The sequence below is a fragment of the Amphiprion ocellaris genome, chromosome 1 (assembly GCF_022539595.1).
Source record: "Amphiprion ocellaris isolate individual 3 ecotype Okinawa chromosome 1, ASM2253959v1, whole genome shotgun sequence".
In the NCBI taxonomy this organism is placed as follows: Eukaryota; Metazoa; Chordata; class Actinopteri; family Pomacentridae; genus Amphiprion; species Amphiprion ocellaris.
The window spans coordinates 11,273,704-11,291,840 of NC_072766.1; the positions used below are offsets into that span (position 1 = coordinate 11,273,704).

The window sequence follows — 18,137 nt, forward strand, 5'->3', positions numbered from 1 at the left end:
AAATCAAAACATAAAGTATAAACTACAAGACGTAACGGTCTACAGTTTGCTTGAAGGATTCAAAGTGGGAGTGATAAATGTGGTGAAAAACAAACAGAAGGCAAAAAGGAAAAGGGAAAATAAAATTTGACACTAAATAAGATGCATTTTAGAATCACAGATGTCATTAACCACAGTCACAAAAAATCTTCACACTCTAGATCCAAATGCGAACTGACGAGCTCATTCATGAGAAAATGTAGAAAAATAGCCTCAGGCCATCTGGCTAAATATGCTGCACCTTTAACACCACCCGTTAAAGGGTGAAGCAACCAGCTAAAGGCCAATAATGAGGCTTATCAACCTCTAGTGAAAAAAGGCTGCCAGTGATAAACAAACGAGATGTGCTGTATGGTGGTGGCAGAACTGTCACATCCCTTTATGGCCTTTAAATGTTATATTTGTTTCAACAAGTTCACATAGTGCTGATTATGTCCCATTTTCAGCATTCAGCGTTTGAATGGCCTCATGCTGCTGGTCAGTTTGGAAATTTGCAGAAAGTTAGCCTCACTTGCTAAAGGTTTCATAAAGGTTAGTTTGTGTCCGTGTTATTTCAGCACATGCTGAGTCACTGGCAGCTCTCACACACTCAGTGTTGTGTTTGTCCCACATTAGTGTTCGCCGTCTCTCTTTCACAAGTTCAGTTGTGGTGACTGCTGATAACCAGACACGTGAATCGTGGCATGGAGGAACACACAATGTCTGGGGGACTTGTTTTATAAGGAGCACTCAGATCACAGATGGAAATAAATGACGGCTAACCAGCCCTGGACTTGTTTACTGTTTGTGTAGCTGCTGGAACTGAAGTGACATTAAGAATAGGGTCGAACGTCTCGGGAAAAATATTTAACACTGAGCCAAATTCCTTGTATGTGAAAACCTACTTGGCAATAAAACCTTTCTGATTCTGATTATTTTCTAACAGATATTTGATTTGCGATATAAGTTTCAGCTCAGCATTCACTGTGTAAGAGATTTAGAACATATGCTGAAGTGTTACGACAAAAGATTCCAGCTAAAGTCAGCTGAGGGCATTCATTTGTAAAACCACTGACACAACAGTTTAAGCAGTTCAGATGTGCTGCCTAAACTGCAGCCTTTGTGAGTCGCTGATTGCATTGTTTGAAATGGCAACTTTGATTTACAATCTATCAATCATTCCACGCTAATTACGAAATATCTTTATTGCCTATTCACAGACATTAAAAGACTCAAATGTCAGTTAGTACTAAGATCACCAATGTAGGAGGCTCTGTTCTTGTAGAAAGATTAAAGTATAAATGTATTTCTGACTACAAAATAATTGCACAAGTCAAAACAGATCAACGATATACACCGATCAGCCACAACATTATGACCACTGACAGGTGAAGGATTAACATCGATCATCTTGTTATAATGCTACATTCTGCTGGGAAACCCTAAGTCCTGACATTTTTAGTAGCATAAAGGAGACCAACACAATATTAGACAGGTGGTCATAACATTATGCCTGATCTGTGTATATATGATGTGTTAGTTTAAAGAAATAATTGTAGTTTGACTTTAAATTCATACACAGAATTGAATGTTTGCAGCTTCTGGCTAGGCAAGTTTCCAGCGTACCACCCAAAATAAACTCACCAACCAACAGTAAATGTTCTTCCCAGGAGCCACCGAGCTGTATTTCAGTGCACAGAGCCACAGCGAAGGCCAGCGAGTGTCTGTGTTGAACCTGAGGGCTGCTGATGCAGAGGAAGTGCCGTGGGGAGTACTCAGTAAAGAAATATGAAGGTTTAGTTGCTTTGTGTTTCACTTGTGTAATCGCAGTGGAGCAGATGTGCTCGTACGTTTCGCACATCAAAAGCCTTACACTCGGCTTTGCGCTCACACTATCACAAGTCATGACTGGGCTATAGAACGTATAGGTTGAACATTAATTCCAACGACAATACAATGAGATATATAATTAGCTCCAAAACTCTGTGCTTTGTTGCAAAAAAAAGTGAAGCAGCCGAGTCCTTATCACCACATAGCAGATGCCCCACAAAGGCGCATGACAGGGGAGTTTTTGCACAGTGTTGGTTTGCACCTCGGGCCAGCCAGACTGAAAGGCTGCTGGCTCGTTGCTGATGGCAGTCACTGGCCTCTGTACCAGGCTGACAAAACCCTGCCTGACAGCTGAATTCTCCTTTCATGTAGTGTCAGAAGATCCGAAAGCTTTGAGAGCGCTGACTTATAAAAAAAAAAAAAAAAAAACAAGGACAAAGAAGGATAGTTTTACTAACAGGAGTCAAGATCACCGTTTTTGTATTTTCACAAGATTGCACCAGATTTTTTTTATTAAAAAATGAGACTACTCGATAAAAGACAAGTTGACCACAAGTTGGATGACAAAACTATGCACACCTTCCACTTAGCATTTTTAACAGCAACTGATGTAGAACCTTCAGAGGAGTACAGATGGTAGCTGAACGCGCTGTAAAGAAATAATTCTGGAGCTGTGATGCACCAACTGTTGTTCTCCTCAGCGTACAATTCAGCTGAGACATCCCCATGCAAATACACACCAAGTTCTAAGTATTATCTTTTGGGAGAATATGTAATGACTTCATTTCTGCACCGAATTACCTCCTTAAAAAGGATTGGATCTATTTTTATGCTAAGCATTTGCATTCAAGAGGCATTTGTGAATATTTGATGGCTTGCACTTGCACCAGGAAGAGGCTCAGACAGGCAGGGGAAGCCGGTGCAGAGCTTTAGGCATCAACAGCCTCAGAATGGGACCGAAATCTGTTGTGTGCTCATGATATTGAAAATGGGATGCAAAGGAGATGCAGAAACAAAACAAATAGGAGCATGTGTCTTCTTTTTCTTCATTTCCTAGTCTTTCCATTCGGCATCATTTTTTTTTTTTTTATATTCACTGAATGTAAGACTATTGATCTTTTCTTAAGTTACTGGCAAAGAGAAGCAAACGAGCTAGTGTTTACTTTCAAATTTCAGAGTAAACTGTGTTTGTATTCACAGTATCTGAACTGAAACCAAGAGATATGGAACATAAGAAGGAGGTGGTTTAAGGAAAATGTTCTTCTTAGAATGAAAACCAATTTAGCATTCTCATGTTTCATTTCTGAGGCTTAACTAGGATTAAACTATGCACTTCAGTTAGTATTTAAAACAGTAAGAAAAAAAAACACCATTCATTGCTTTTATGATTAAAACATAATCTGGTTGCAGCAATTACACTTAGCCCAAAACTAATTAACTGATTAGTGTCCTTATCGACTGATCTGCTAAACATTTTACTGATTAATCCTTTATTGTGTGGGCTACAAAAATATCAGAGAATAGTTTAAAATGTCAGAAACAAGATGCCAGAAACAATGAAGACTCCTTTAAAATCCATGTTTTTCAAAGATATTGAACTTATTACAAAAGCCAGAGAAGAAATTTTCACATTTGAGAGACAAGAACTAGCAACGTTTTGGCGTTTTTCAATCAAAAACTTCAGACATCAATAAGTAATTTTCAAGACTTCAAGAACTGATCAATTTACTGATTGTTTCAGGTCTAAATTGCACATCTATACACACCACAGCAAGCGAGTTCTTCTCAGGTATAAAGCAGGCCTCTACTCGCAGGATTCTTCACAGTTTGTCATAAACATGTTTCATGTGTCAGAAAGAGCAGAAGACAACAGCCAGCTAAAAAATTCTCACATTTTCCAGAGACTAAGATACTCTTTGACAGCTGTTGTACAGAGCTATATATGTATATATATATATATATATATATATATATATATATATATATATGTATATATGTGTGTGTGTGTGTGTGTGTGTGTGTGTGTGTGTGTGTGTGTGTGTGTGTGTGTATATATATATATGTATATATAAAAATAATTTTTTTAATCCAAAGTGATGTGTGGGAAAGACTCACTGGACTGAGAACTTGGAAGTAACACACTTTAACAACCTCTTAATTTCATGGACATGATGTGAAGTTTTTCCTCAGTGATTTAAACCTCAGCAGAGCCATAAAAAGTTGAGGACAGGAGGGTGAATTGCATGCTTGTGTAAAGACTTTCAGACATGCTGTAAGACAAAAGCCAAATCAAACAGCTCAATGAACACGTCGTAGAATTATCACAGTAGAAGAAGCCTATTTAACAGCTGCACCTATATGACATTTCATTTTAATTAACGATTAAACAATACATCTGCCTTAAATCCAAATCAAACTCCAATAAATTAGTAGGAGACCTCATGTGATTAACAGCGAGACAGCATCTTCTCTGTGGCACATTTACACAGTTTGCTCATGATCTACCCGTCAGCTCTGAAAAGCTCTTCTGTCTTTATTGCATGTTTGTCTGGATTGAGGATTGTTCCCACACTGGGAGGAGATAATGACCAATGTGACTGGATTTAATAAGCTTCAAATAATAATTAGTGTTTCTATTATTTATTTATTTTTAAATAAAGCCTGTTTTTCCATTGTATTTTCAATGTTATAAAAGGAAAAACTGCGAGCAGAAATGTTGGTAATTGGAAAAGCTGACGCAACTGACACACACAAAGAAAGTTTCTCCTCTTGGCTGAGGTGGAAAGAACGTGATAGAATACAATGAAAACAGACTGAGGGAAAAAAAATCACGATGAAGGACGTGACTTTAAAGCTCACTGAGGAGATGAAATTTTGCAAAAACTGTCAAAGCCCACGACAACACGACGCAGAAAGCTCAAACAGCTCCCCTTTATTAAAGGTAATGCATGCAGAAGCAGGTGCGGGGATGCTAAAGGGGGGTAAAGCCAATAGGCGGACGGAAATATCAGGAAACGAAAAGCAAAAAGGGCAGGCTTGAGTCCCAGAAAAAATAGGCAGGAGGCAAAAGACAGGAAAAAGCCTTGGGAGCCACTACTGTTAACGCACAACAGACAATCTGGCAGAGGGTAATTGGAAGAGGACCAGTATCCATCAGGGAGCTAACGAGGGAAAGTGCAACAGGTGATCAGGGGGTTAAGGGGGAATCAAGCGATCAGGAGAGGTGGGACGGTCTGGGGTTACTGCAGGGCAGATGGAGCTGCTGGATGTGAAATGACAGGAAAACTTCAGGAAATGGCAAACAACGGGAATAAATAACTGAATGCAAAGTGAATGAAACAATCAGATCTGGGTAGCACGATAAGGAGACTGCAACCAACGTAAATGCCATATTTCTATTACGTTTTTTACATAACTTGCCTTCCACATTATTTTTTTTCATAATTGGGGCATAAATGTTAATGGAGTAGTGCAAGAAATACTAAATCCATATGGACTCTGGGTGGGCTAAGAATCACTGTTTCATGTGCTATTAACATCATCCAACCTCCTCCAGAGAAATAAATCCAATCGGAAGAGCCTAATTTTTTTATTTAACAGATTACAAACCCAGCAGATTTGCACAGGATGATTATTACAAATCACAAGAGGACTCAAAGTAATTTGTGTCCTGAGCGAACAAAGCTTAAGTGTAATAAGCTGCAGAGATGAACATTTAGATTAGTGTTGCAATCAAGGATGCATGTGAGGTATGAAAGTCATGGAACAGCAGCCTTTTTAATGGAAGAGAAAAATATTAGCCACATGGATTTGATCTGTACAACAGTTTGTGTCAGTAAACTACATCCCCATTTTTATCTGTATCAGTGACAGACTAACGATGAGTGAACAACATGTATTTTGATAGAAGAACCCAATTAGTCAGCTGCGATTAATCTCGTCTTGAGGCCGCAGTAATTCGCTTGTCTGGTTGAATCTCACCCTGCAATCCATCTCCACCTTCCCCATCACTGCCTCACATCAGCAACAGCTGACCCAATTAAAACAAATTGAATGCTGACAGCTGAAGTCCACTGTCTGGTCAACACTTAGATCTGCTGAGTGAGAAAAAAAAAAAAAGCAGTTTCAATCTAATGCATGAAAAGCGTTTATTCCAACACAACTCATGTAGTCGGGTTAAAAAGTTTGGAACTGTATTGAATTTGTTGAAAGTTTTAGTGAAGGTGTGAGCAGATTGTCTGTGTGTACTGACTGCACACATGAACTGCACATTATGCATTTGCTATGCAGACCGCACACTGCATGAAGGTCCACATGGTTCATGGAAACAAATCCAAGCAGCTGGCAGCTGGGTGATGGTTTGTGAGCACAAACAGTCAGACAGACATTGATGGACCAGCAGCAGCACAGGAACAGTTTTCTGCACAATCTGCCTCAGTTTTATAGGACTGGAGATGAGATTACTAGTCTAGCAATAAAAAAATTAAACTTTAGTTGCTTCATTATTTTTGTTATATTTTAATTTCTTTTTTTTTTTTTTTACATTTGAGCATTAGGACTGACAATATCATTTAATTAAACTTTTTTTATGACTTCATTACTCTGCAGATTAAAAGGTAATGTAAATAACCGTTAGCTGCAGCCCGCATTGTGTGAATTTGTGTGCAGATGACATTAAATGTGCTGTTAGGTATGAAATTACCAAATTCAGTTGCCACTAAGTATGTTGCTAATTTTAATATTTGCACTAACGGGCTTTATTGAAAAACACCTGAAGGAAATGCTCGATACTTCGTACTGTTTGTTTGAAATTCCAAATTTTTTTCATACTTGTGGCAACATCTAAAGAAAGTACAGTCTACCTACAGCCTCACCCAAAGGCAGGCAAATACGTTGTGCGATCAAATTAAAGATTTGATTTAATAGACAGATTTAATCAAACAAATCCGAGGAGGTCTGAACTCAGAAAAGAGACGCTGCATGAGAAGATGACAGGCCACATTTGTTCATACAGTCGAGGAAAACATCTCCCACATAATGGCATGGGTGTGTTTGAACCACAGCACACTTCCTCACTTAGTGTCATTAATTATGAAAAAGAGCAGAGGAGTGAGGAAAAGAAATAAATCAACTGCTGACAAATCTTGAAAGCATGTAGCAACAAAACACTTTAGTTTGTTCTTCACTGCCTTCGCAAAAGAGCAGCGGTTTTCATCATGGATGTCTAAAGCTGTTTCCGTGGATTCAGTGATTCTAATTCGGAGGGAAAATCTTGGTGCATTTTTTTTCACAAGCATTTATTTAAATGGTGAATGGTCTGCATTTATATAGTTCTTTTCTACCTTACAGCTACTCAAGCGCTTGACAATGTTTTCCACATTCATCCATTCACACAGGGGTCCGGGATCGAATCGCCAACCTTGCAATTAGCAGACAACCCGCTGTAGCACCTGAGCCACAGCCACCCATGAATCATTTTATCCTTAAAATACCTCTCTGGTCATTGACTAAACCTGATTTAACCCTTTGATCCACAACATGGGTCAAAAGTGACCCAGATTCGATGGAAAATGGGGATCTCTTGACCCATGTTGTGCATCAAATGGTTAAAATGGCTGAAATGTAACTGAGCATCTTTGCTTCCTCTAGAATGTGCAGATCGTTGAAGTCTCTCCATCCACCTCTCAGATGAACACACCAGCTTCACTTACGACTCTGATCTGGCACTGTGAAAATACTTTGCGTCACACAAAGGCATTTTGGAGTCATTTAGTCTTAGTCATACATGTTTCAACCGGAAATCTATTCTGAAGAAGAAGAACGGCTCAGAAAAAAAAAAAACACCAGCTGGACGATTTTTTCATTTAATTTTCACCAGAGGGGGTCTTTAAGCTAGTCAACCTCAAGCCTTGCCAGAACCCAACTTTATCATAATAAGTGGCTTGAGTTGCCCAAACATAATTACAAAACAGTGACCTCTAAATGTTTTTTTATATTCAAAATAAAAATTTTATGATGGCACTAAGCAATTTGCAGATGATACAATCTAAATACTTCTTTGCTATGCTAATCCAAAACTTTTAACAATTTTAATCACAACGCATTTAATACTGGAAATTAGTCGAAGGTGAATGTAATTTTAATAAGACAAGTTAAGCATTGAACATGGTGATGATTCAGAAAAGAAGCACTTCTTTAAAGTGGTGCTCATGTTGCTCCATGTCTGCAGACAGTTACTGTACTGACTATAGGTTATAGTATTTGGTATATCAGAAATGTGCTCCTGTGAGGTTCTTTGGTAGGCTTTATGTTGCACACTGGTCAAAAACCATTTAATGCAGTTGTAAGTGTATTCTGAGAATCTTTTGTTGTGTTTCTTTAATTGACTCCAAGCAAGGAAGTTCTTATCAGTACATCACTGTTTATCCCTGTATAGAGATAAGTGGCCTGTTTTCCACCATAGCCAAATCTCCACCTGACTTACAACGGTGCTTTTCATATTATTGTTGTGACTTCAGCAACTCAACAAGGGGAATAATGACACCAAGAACATCTGCTACAGTAAAAATTGACATGGGATAATGTTTGAATCAACACTCTTATAAAGAAGGCTTTTATTTGCTTATTTTAGACTCTTCGTGATGATTTAGCCCTCTGGAGTCAAACTAATTAATTGCTTTTATTGCCAAACATTCTCCAGTGGATTCATATCCCTGTATTTCAATAACTTCTCAAATTTATTGGAATTACCACCCAGAACATTCTCCTGCTTTATATTCCCAGTCGTCACCCCGCTCACGTCCTTGCTCTCTCTCACACAGTCTCCAGCCCTGCCTACAGGCTGCAAACAGCAAGTGCTGACAGATGAATCAGCACTGTAATAAATGTACAGCAGAATATTTATAGGCACTTGTTACATTACTTTTGCGCATACCAAGGACAGCAAAGCTCTGTACAGTAAGGAAAAGTTGCGCAGTAAAGTTCTCTTTGTTCTTTTTCAATGAGGTCTGACATGTGGTCTAGTGATCAATTCACCAGAAGGTTTAAAGGGTTCGGGCTATTATAAGCACTCTAATGTTCATACTGCCTGTAAATGTGCCCACTGCTCTACCTAGTAGTTACTGAATAAGTCATGAAGTCTGCCAGTATGTCAAACGGGGCAGAATGACATTTAATTGCAATTTTTCTGACGCATACTGAGATTTGATTTGTGATATAATTTTTCAAAGTCCTGCATCAGTTCAATTTTGGCTGTGTGATAGTTTTAAAATGTGGCAGAGCCTTTCCACGTGAGGCAGAATAAAAGCATGACTATCACACAACGAGGACAGTGTGAATTTATACTGTGATTGACACAATTAATTCCTGGGTCAGGCATGTTGCATAATATATACACTTAATTGTTGCCTTTGTGATTTTCTAATTGCAGTGTTTCAAATTGCAATTCTGATTTAAAATTGATTAACTGTTCAGCCTTGAATATATTTAATAAATTACATTTGTATTCATCACATAATCTTTTTACAGTAGAACAAGATCAATAAGGCAGCCAACGACGTTGTCAACCAATAGAATCTTGTCACAGATCTGTGCTATTGGCATACATACATATATCAAATGTCACGTGGAACTGCAGTGCACAAACACCTGACATATGTTTGCAGTTATTTGGAAACACTGTTCCACAGCTGAGAAGCACCAATTCAGATGCATGTTGCAGGAAAATGTGTGAAGAATCCTGTTTTTAATTGCAAAAATTCTTGCCACAATACAGATTGCATCAAAAAGTAGTTACATGTTTATTTTTCTACTGTAAATAATCTTGCTGAGTAAAAATTAAAAGTCTGTAACACACAAATTAATTTCTTTGAAGTGAATATCAGGCAATTTACTGATTTTAAGCAAAGCTCCAAGATGGCAACATGTGCCTGTGAGTTCGTCCATTACTTTGCTCCACAGTAAAATATATTAAGAACTGAATCGTAATCACATTTTGTCCACGAACAACAACAGCTTTGATTTATGACTAAATACCTGCTAAATTACTTCATTAGTCAGTGTTTGCACACATTCGAAACCAACATGATGATTATGGTAAACATATGTCAACATGCTGATGTTTAGCATTTAAGTAAAAGTGCTGCTCTGTCTTACGCTGGGCTCACATTACAGAAATTTGGGCTGATTTACAGAGAAATTACTTGGTAATGTGAGGGCTTTACAGATCCAGTCTCAACCTGATGATTGCAGACTCATCAAGGCTGCCCTAAAAATAAAATAATTACTTTGAGATTTACGAGCTAATTACTGCCCAGACCAGCACACATGTTTATTATCATTCTTCTTTTTTCGCTCCTTCATCTTTTCTTTTTCATAATTCCAGAACATTCCACAGGTGCTGAACTCTGATTGGCTGCTGCTGAGTGACTGACAGGGGGCATGTTATCAAAACTGCTCAATGGGGGAATAAATTGCCTCTCCCTTCTGAGGCTGTGCTGCTTTCTTTCTTTTTGTTTTTGCTTAAATGTTCGTTAAACGTTAAATGTTCAAGTCCTTGAGTCTAACATTAGCAAAAGAGAGTAAAACTAACAGCTGAAATCTCACCTCACGTTCTCACTGAAAAATTAACAACCCACGTCTTCCCAAACATTTTCTCATTCCGTCTCCTTTTGTTTTTCTCACTGTGAGGCATTATTAAATGTTAGAAAAAGTTTCTCTCTGTGTTTACATCCGTGTCCCCATGAGATCACGAGAGGCGGTGATTCCCCTGATTCCCCCCGGCAGCATAATCCTAATAACATCCTGTAGCACCTGCTTACACGCCATTACTTTCACATCTTGTAGCGTGTGCATGTCTGAGATTAGAAAAGAATATCTGCAAAAATTCTCCTTATGATTGGAATTTAAAACTCTGTAGTGTGAGCATATTGCGATTTTTCATTAATAACAAAAGTTGCAAGAAGTGTTCTATGGTATAATTTAAAATGTAACATATGTTATCTGGAAATGACTAAATCTATAGTAGCTTCAATTTTTTTTTTGCATGACTGATGAAGTCAGTCATCTACAATTCAACTAATTGCCATAGTGACAAGATACTTTTGCAATTTTCGGTTTATTATCCATTAGTCTGCTAGTCTGAACCTGCTCTGTCGCTTTAGATGCTGCCTTCTCTCTCCACCCAGCAGCAGTCCTCAGCTGCTCCTGCCGTCCTGATCATCACCTGCTAGCACCTGCACCTCATTCACCTTAATCAGCCGCCCAGTTTACAGCCGCTAACACTGGCCTTCTGCCTCATTGCACCGTACCGCTCTGGAAGGAAGAAACGAATAATTAACCACTAAAAGAAGGGCATCCCTAGTTTGTGTTCCAGTAAACATCTCCGTAAGCAGGCTTTCATAGTGATAATAATCATCGTTTGCATGTGAAAAAAAAGATCAGCATAACCTCTACGCATAGCAGCACGTATCCGTAAGGAAAAAGCAAGAAAGGGGAAAAAAAATCTGCATTTCACCACTTCACCATGGCAGCAGCAATTTGTGTAGTTTTCTGCACCAACCTGCTACCTTCAAGTAATGAGCTCTCAGAGTTGCCAAATTAAAATCTTTGAGAAGAAGCTACACGATAAAAATGAAGCAGCAGAAAGCCTCTGCAAATGAAGCCTATTTTATTCCCATTTTTCTGCAGTGGAAGAGATTTTGTATTTGGTTTATACTGATTATGCCTTTTCAACTTCTTCTGCACCGAATGTATTTTTCCTACCTTCAGGTGTCATACATTATATTACATTGAAAACTTAAGCAAATTCTTATTCTGCAAAAAAAACACATTTGCCTTCTTCTAAAACTGTATGAAAGACTCTTTTTTTTCCCTCCCAAATGCCTGAGAATCCAAAAGTATGCACAAGCCTGACTTGTACTTTCCAGGGCTGCATACCACAGCCTGCACAAGCATGTACACAAACACCTGCACACATCTATGCACAGGAACATGCTCCCTCCTCCCCTCTCTCTGAGGGTTTTTTGTTTTTTTGTTGCCCACACATACATATTCCAACACTGCACTCATTGTCACTCTTGGAAAATCACACCAGATAAATATCCAAATATAACCGTCCTCTGAGCATCGGCGGAAATGCTGATTTACTGCGATTCTCAGTTGACTTGACGGGTGGATTTGCTTGAAGCCATCATGGGAGCCGTCATGATCATTTGCAGCTAAATCAGCGCTGCGTTAATGACTCGCTCTCAGAGGCTTCACGGCCATTCTGTCAGACAACACACTTGTAATACACATTCTCAGAGGTCAAAGGAAGCTGTCAACAAGCTGCTTTTCATCAAAGCCGTACTAATGAAACTCTTTAAAAAAAAAAAAAGAAAAACGTGTTTGTAACGGCATACATGACACACATACATCTAACACTGGTTGCTTAGACTATTGGTTTTGTTTCCTGCAATGACAATATTATTATCATCAGAATTCCATATGAACTTTGGATTGTTTTCAAGGAATCGCTATTTTTTAACGCAATCTGATCTGTTGTTTTATTGTTTTGTCTTTTGAAAGACAATTAACCTGCACTCTCCCTTACTTGTTTTGGTCATTTTTCCAGCTAAAGTGTAACAATTAACTGTTTTTGTTTTGTTTTTTTGCTATATACGACAGTAAACCAAACATCCTGAGGTGGCAAACTGTTAATGGGGAAAAACAAGAGATTATAAAAACTCACTCTGGATTCTGAGAAACTGTGAATGCCATTTTTCACATTTTCTTTGACACTTTATAGACAAAACACTTAACCAAGAAAACAAATGACCGATTTTGCGATAATTAATACAGCTGTGTTAGCTGAAGCTTGCAGTTCAGTACTACCTACGCAACAACCCATAACCCAGATCAACAAATACACACAATAAACAGAAGAAAAGAAGAGAAACGCTGTTAAACGCCAATCTGAATAATATGCATACAGATGAAGTAGGACGGGAACGAAGCAACAGCATCACTGTTCGTACAACAAGCACATAAGACATTTCAAACTACAGCCTGACAAAGTGCTCCGCAAACAACATGTAGCTGAGACATTTCCCCTCGTTTCTGCTTTTGGTAGCACGAAGCAGAGGAGTGCAGCAAACAGCCCACATGGCGGGCATGTGCGAACCTGCTCAGTCCAGCTATCCAATAAATTCCCCTCGGCTGACTGTACTTAATAAAAGCGAGAGTTGAGCTGGTTTATGTGCTGTCGCCATGCTGCTTTGTCCTGGGAGCAGACCACTTCACTCCAACACATAGTTACACTAGCGGAATATTTCTGTCTCATCCCTGAGTGCGAAGCTGACACCAGAGACATGTCGCCTGACTGTCCGCAGTGAGTCAGCTGCACTAAATGTTTCATTCTCACATGCCATAATGCATTGTGGTGTGAGAGCTCGTGTTGGCCTCTAGAGCGCCGAAACTAAGTGCATGCACAGTTTATGGCTGTGTGAGTAGTGCACAAGGACTTTAAGTGCACAAGTCTCAGTGGTAAATTATTACAAGAGTCAGAATATGCCATTCCTGCACTTGTCTCATCATTATATAGGAAGAACATGTATTTTTAGAGATGTCAAAAGTGCACTAATGACTCTCTGGCTCCTCTCTGACTGAGAACGCTGTCGGCCACTTACAGACAGATTATGGGTCTGTATTTGCAGCGGAAGCATTCAGAGCAATTATCAGTGAAATCCAACAATATAGCTCGGAAAATGACAGGTCATTTGGTTGTAACAGTTTTTATTGTTCAACATATGCATTTGTACGTCATCGACGGTGTCCTTCAGCATTAGCTCCAACAGCGCTGTGCTCCCAAACTGTAAAAAAAAAAAAAAAAAAATGACAAGCACGGAGACTAACTGTTGCTATTAATGGGATCTCTGTCATGTCCCTGCAGTTTATGTTAGAGGGCCTGGAAACAAGTTCACAAACTAAAATGAGTACAAACGCACACAGCAGCCAATAATGATGCTGGCTAACCGTGCAAGAGCCGGTGAGAGAGTGAGGAGAAGTGAGAATGTTTGATATGCATGACGTTTTTAAAACTAATTACGGAACGACTGTCCTAGTTTTTAAAAGTAGCATAAAAAGACAATGAGGCACAGCCAGCTTTTTTTTTTTTTTTTTTTTAAAGGAGGAGTTTCACTTTTAGGGGAGCTGACTTACTCTATCTCTGGCGAAGAGCAGGATGAGAAGATTGATACCAACCTTATGTCAGCATTCAGAATACTGTAAGAAGCTGCAGCCAGTTGTCTCCTCATAAAAACTGGAAACAGGAAAACAAGCAAGCCTCTGTGCAAAACCTCCCTACCAGCACCTTTAATTCTCACTAATTGCCATGATATATCTTGCTTGTTTAATCTACACAAAAACCAAAGTGTAAAAACACTGCGTTGTGGTTTGTGGAGGTTTGTGTGTGGGACTATTTCTTGGACGGGTGCAGTAACTTCAGAGACTTAACGCATTAATTAGTGAGCCTCAGAGGTATCGCAGGAAGGGTTTTTTCCCCCCATTTTTTTCTTTTTTACCTTTGTACAGAGCCAGACGAGTTGTTTCCCCGTTTCCACTACTTTATGATGAACTGGGCAATGGAGCTATTGGCTTTAACTTCATATTCGCAAAACAGAAATAAGAGGATTTTCAATCTTTTCATCTAACTTAATGCAATAAAGTGAATAAGCCATACCTTACAACTGGCAGTTCAAGTACTGAGATACAGACTATGCCATCTGTCTTTTTAAAAAGTTGCATAAATAAAGCAATTCAAGCACTATTGATTCTTGAGAGCAGTGGCCTTTTCTGTATAAGTAGTAAATATGCTTATGAGTGCTCTTCATTTAGATCAAGTTTCCTGAAGAATGACTGAAGAAGGGACCATGCAGATATTTTGGGAGCACAAATGTGGCACAAAATGATCCTTTCCGTCAGAGTAACTGTAGTAGCTGAAACATGCACTTTGGAGGTAAGTCACTGGGGGCACCTCAGCAAAGCTCCACCCTGCAGACGCCTATGGGTGCCAAGCTGAAATGGAGACCTGCCTCCAGGAGGAATGTTTACCCAAGCTTAGCACAGGGCCTTATTGCTCAAGGAAGCATGAGTAGACTTCTGTCTGCGTTTCACTTTTGCACCAGCTCTGTGCCGTTTCAAACTGGGACCTTCCCAAAATGATCCTTTCCTCCCCTCCCCCCCAAGTGATGACAAGAATAGCTCCTCTAAAGACATGGAATGGAGAGAAATTAACCATGTGTGATCAAGCGTAAAGTAACTGCAGCAAAAAGAAAAAAAATTCCTGACATTCCTAAAAGTATGAGAGCAAGTTCAAATCAAATGGTGTTCAGGGAGTAGAGATTTAGCTTTGAGCAGTTTCATTCATTCAGGTGATGTAACTGAGGGAGGAATGACGGAGCAGATCAGAAAAATCTCTTTGCAAGTTTCCTCGCACACATAATCACACTTAATGCGGATGGAAAATTTTTTTTAAAAATGTAACTCCAGCTGAATGCAGAATTGTTCTACTGCCAGTACTTGACATTTCATTGTACTCTCAAAAGGAATGCAATGTGTTGTCACTGTACATTTCCAGGTGAAGTTATGCACTTCTCTGGAAAATATGCTGTTCAATTCAGCACTGCGAGCATTCGGGTTGACACAAATGTGCATTTAACAGTACTAATGAATGAGGCATCAGATCCATTCACTGTCTCCAAATCAAGAGTTGATTAGACATTATTGCATATTTAACACAGGCTTGCTTCAGCCTACTTAGTACTGAACTATTCTGCCCTTGTACTGTATTTGTAGTATCATGTTAGGCTGCATGTACATATTAGTACAGTGAGGAGCCTCTCTGTACTGATCCTTGGGGAACCTGCAGCTTTTCTCACTGTGCTTTGTCCTCCATCACACCCTCCAAATAACCTGATCTCCAGCAGACAAAAGAAGTTCCAGTTTTCTTATCAAAAACACACAACAGGAGAAGCACACACCTTGTTGTGTAAAGCATAAAAAAAGGTATTAACCCACTTAAACTTTCTCCTAGTGAAGCACCAATCGTAAAGTAACAAAAGAGCTGCAGTACCGGTGTGTTACCTTGTATGTGCTGGTTGACCACATTCTCCAGCCGATCGAGCCTCTCCATGATCCGGAGAGTGTCTCCTCTTTTGTCCCCCTCTAACTTTCTCTCCGGTAAAGGCATCGGGACCTTGATGTAAATGTTGGCGATGTAGTTAGTGACCCATCCGACATAGAGCAGGCAAACAATGTTGGTCATGCCGCTCAGGATCACGCATGTGGACACCAAAGTTTTGGTTCTCCTGGTGCAAGCCATGCCGACATCCCTCCATACAGGCTGCAGTATCCCGTTCAACCGGAGCACAGGGCGACAGTCAACCGCAACAACAAAAAAAAGGAGAGAAGAAAGAAAAGAAATCAACCCTAAAATACCGAAGTTATTCCCAGCGACTGCGCAGCAATGCGATATCCAACGCGCAAAGCATTCACTTGGCAAGAGCCGTGAGTTTTATTTTCAGGACTGTGTCAGGTTAGTGTCAAATATCTACAGGTGAAGGTTCCCTCTGTCGCTCCATTGTGAACCTCCGTCAGCTCCAGTTGCATTTGAGGATTAAGGAAACAGGAGAGACGCGGAGCATCCTGCTGCAGCCAATGGGAGGGATGGAGAGGACTGACAGCCTCCCCGCTGCACGCGTCCCCGCTGCGCACTGATTCACTGTGAAAGTGGATCTGACCGGACTATTTCCATAGTAAAGGACGTGAAGTATTAGAGCCTATTTCTGCACAGGCGGCGAGAAGTTTGCGCCACGCCAACGTTACACTGCGTATGTGCAATCCAGTTGAAACACTGAAGCGCAATCTCTGTCCCATGCATGAGCAGGCAGATGCGTAAAAGCGATTTTTTTTTTTTTGAACATGAAAGAGCGAAAAACTGTGCACCCTACCTGCTGCAATACTGGATAAAACCACGAGATAGAGACAACGGGACTCCCTGTGAAATCGAGGTGTGGGGTCATGTTACAAGGTCTGGCTCTGGTCCACCTCACCATGAAGCCACACAGGAGACAGAAAATAGCCTGCACCCAACCCACATGCCGCTTTAAATTACACAGGTACAGGGAAATAAGACAAAGAAGCCATTTTCTGCCAAACTGTAAACTGCAAATCATTAGTTTAACCTCTAAACATTTCCATTTTTGAGGCAATCCATTGTTAATGTCTCCGTATGCATGCTCTTCTTGCTGATGATTGGATTCAAATTGTGGACTTGTCTATATCCAGGGTTTATTTCCATCCTCCCAGGGTTTATGGATATTTTTTATGCATGGTTTTGGTCTCAGTTGGGCTTGTTTCTGCAGCCAGAGAAAATAGGGCCTCATTAAATGACACACAGCTGAAGGAAGAAGCTTGAAATGTAGCCCCTGTGTAGGAGATTTTTCAGTAACACAGAGCACTAATTCTCCTATCTGCAGGAATGTAATGTGTTTGATGCAGCAGAGCCCCTGGATTATGTGGATCTGCCAGTTGTTTAGTTGCTGTCCCTTTCTGTGTGTCTAAAGCTGACTGATTTGTCATTTATTTGTCCTCTTTAAGAAGATCAAATTATTTTAGGATATCCTGTGTTTCTCTGCAAATGAAGATCTGAATGCACATGAAAACTGCAGTCTATAGACAGATTCTATTGCTGGCTTTTTCTCTCTTTTTTCTTTTTCTTTTTTAACCAAAATGCTTGATTGTTTTGACAGTGTTTTCTAGTATCATCTTTGCCAGATGATTATTTGCTAATAACAGCCTTTGTCATCCAATCTGCCCGACAGCTACAACACAGCAGGCTGCCAGAGTGGAGCTATTATATTCAGCAATGAAAAATAAAATTTACATGAATATAGTACACAAATTATGCTTTTAAATGCAATACAAAGTGCTATAGTGACACTTGTGTTCCCGTCTTTCTCCTGAATAACTATGATGGAAAGAAAAACAGAGCAAATGCCGACCAATTTCTGTGTTCGCATCGATATCCAAATCACTGACTTCTGAGAGCAAAATGCAACTGAATCGTCCTCTTTGTGGCTAGCTGCTGTCATACACCTTGATTATAGGGAATGATATAAAGAAGTGAAAATTGAACTGACAACGGGAGATATGCTGCAGTTTGAAAGAGAAAAGTTTTCTAATTGATTTTCACAACCTATTTTTTAGCTCAGATCTGTCACTATGCATTAGCACCATACAAAGGTAGCAAC

General features: G+C 39.6%; 1 protein-coding gene across 1 annotated transcript in view; it reads right to left on the minus strand.

Annotated features, from left to right (window-relative positions):
• Positions 1-16,614, minus strand: part of galnt18b (UDP-N-acetyl-alpha-D-galactosamine:polypeptide N-acetylgalactosaminyltransferase 18b) — an 85,741-nt gene extending 69,127 nt beyond the window's left edge. Inside the window, exon 1 of the mRNA XM_035954050.2 lies at positions 15,970-16,614. Within this exon, the coding sequence (XP_035809943.2) occupies positions 15,970-16,207 (238 nt within the window). The 5' untranslated portion in view covers positions 16,208-16,614. The remainder of the gene's footprint in view (positions 1-15,969) is intronic.
• Positions 16,615-18,137: the final 1,523 nt, after the last annotated feature.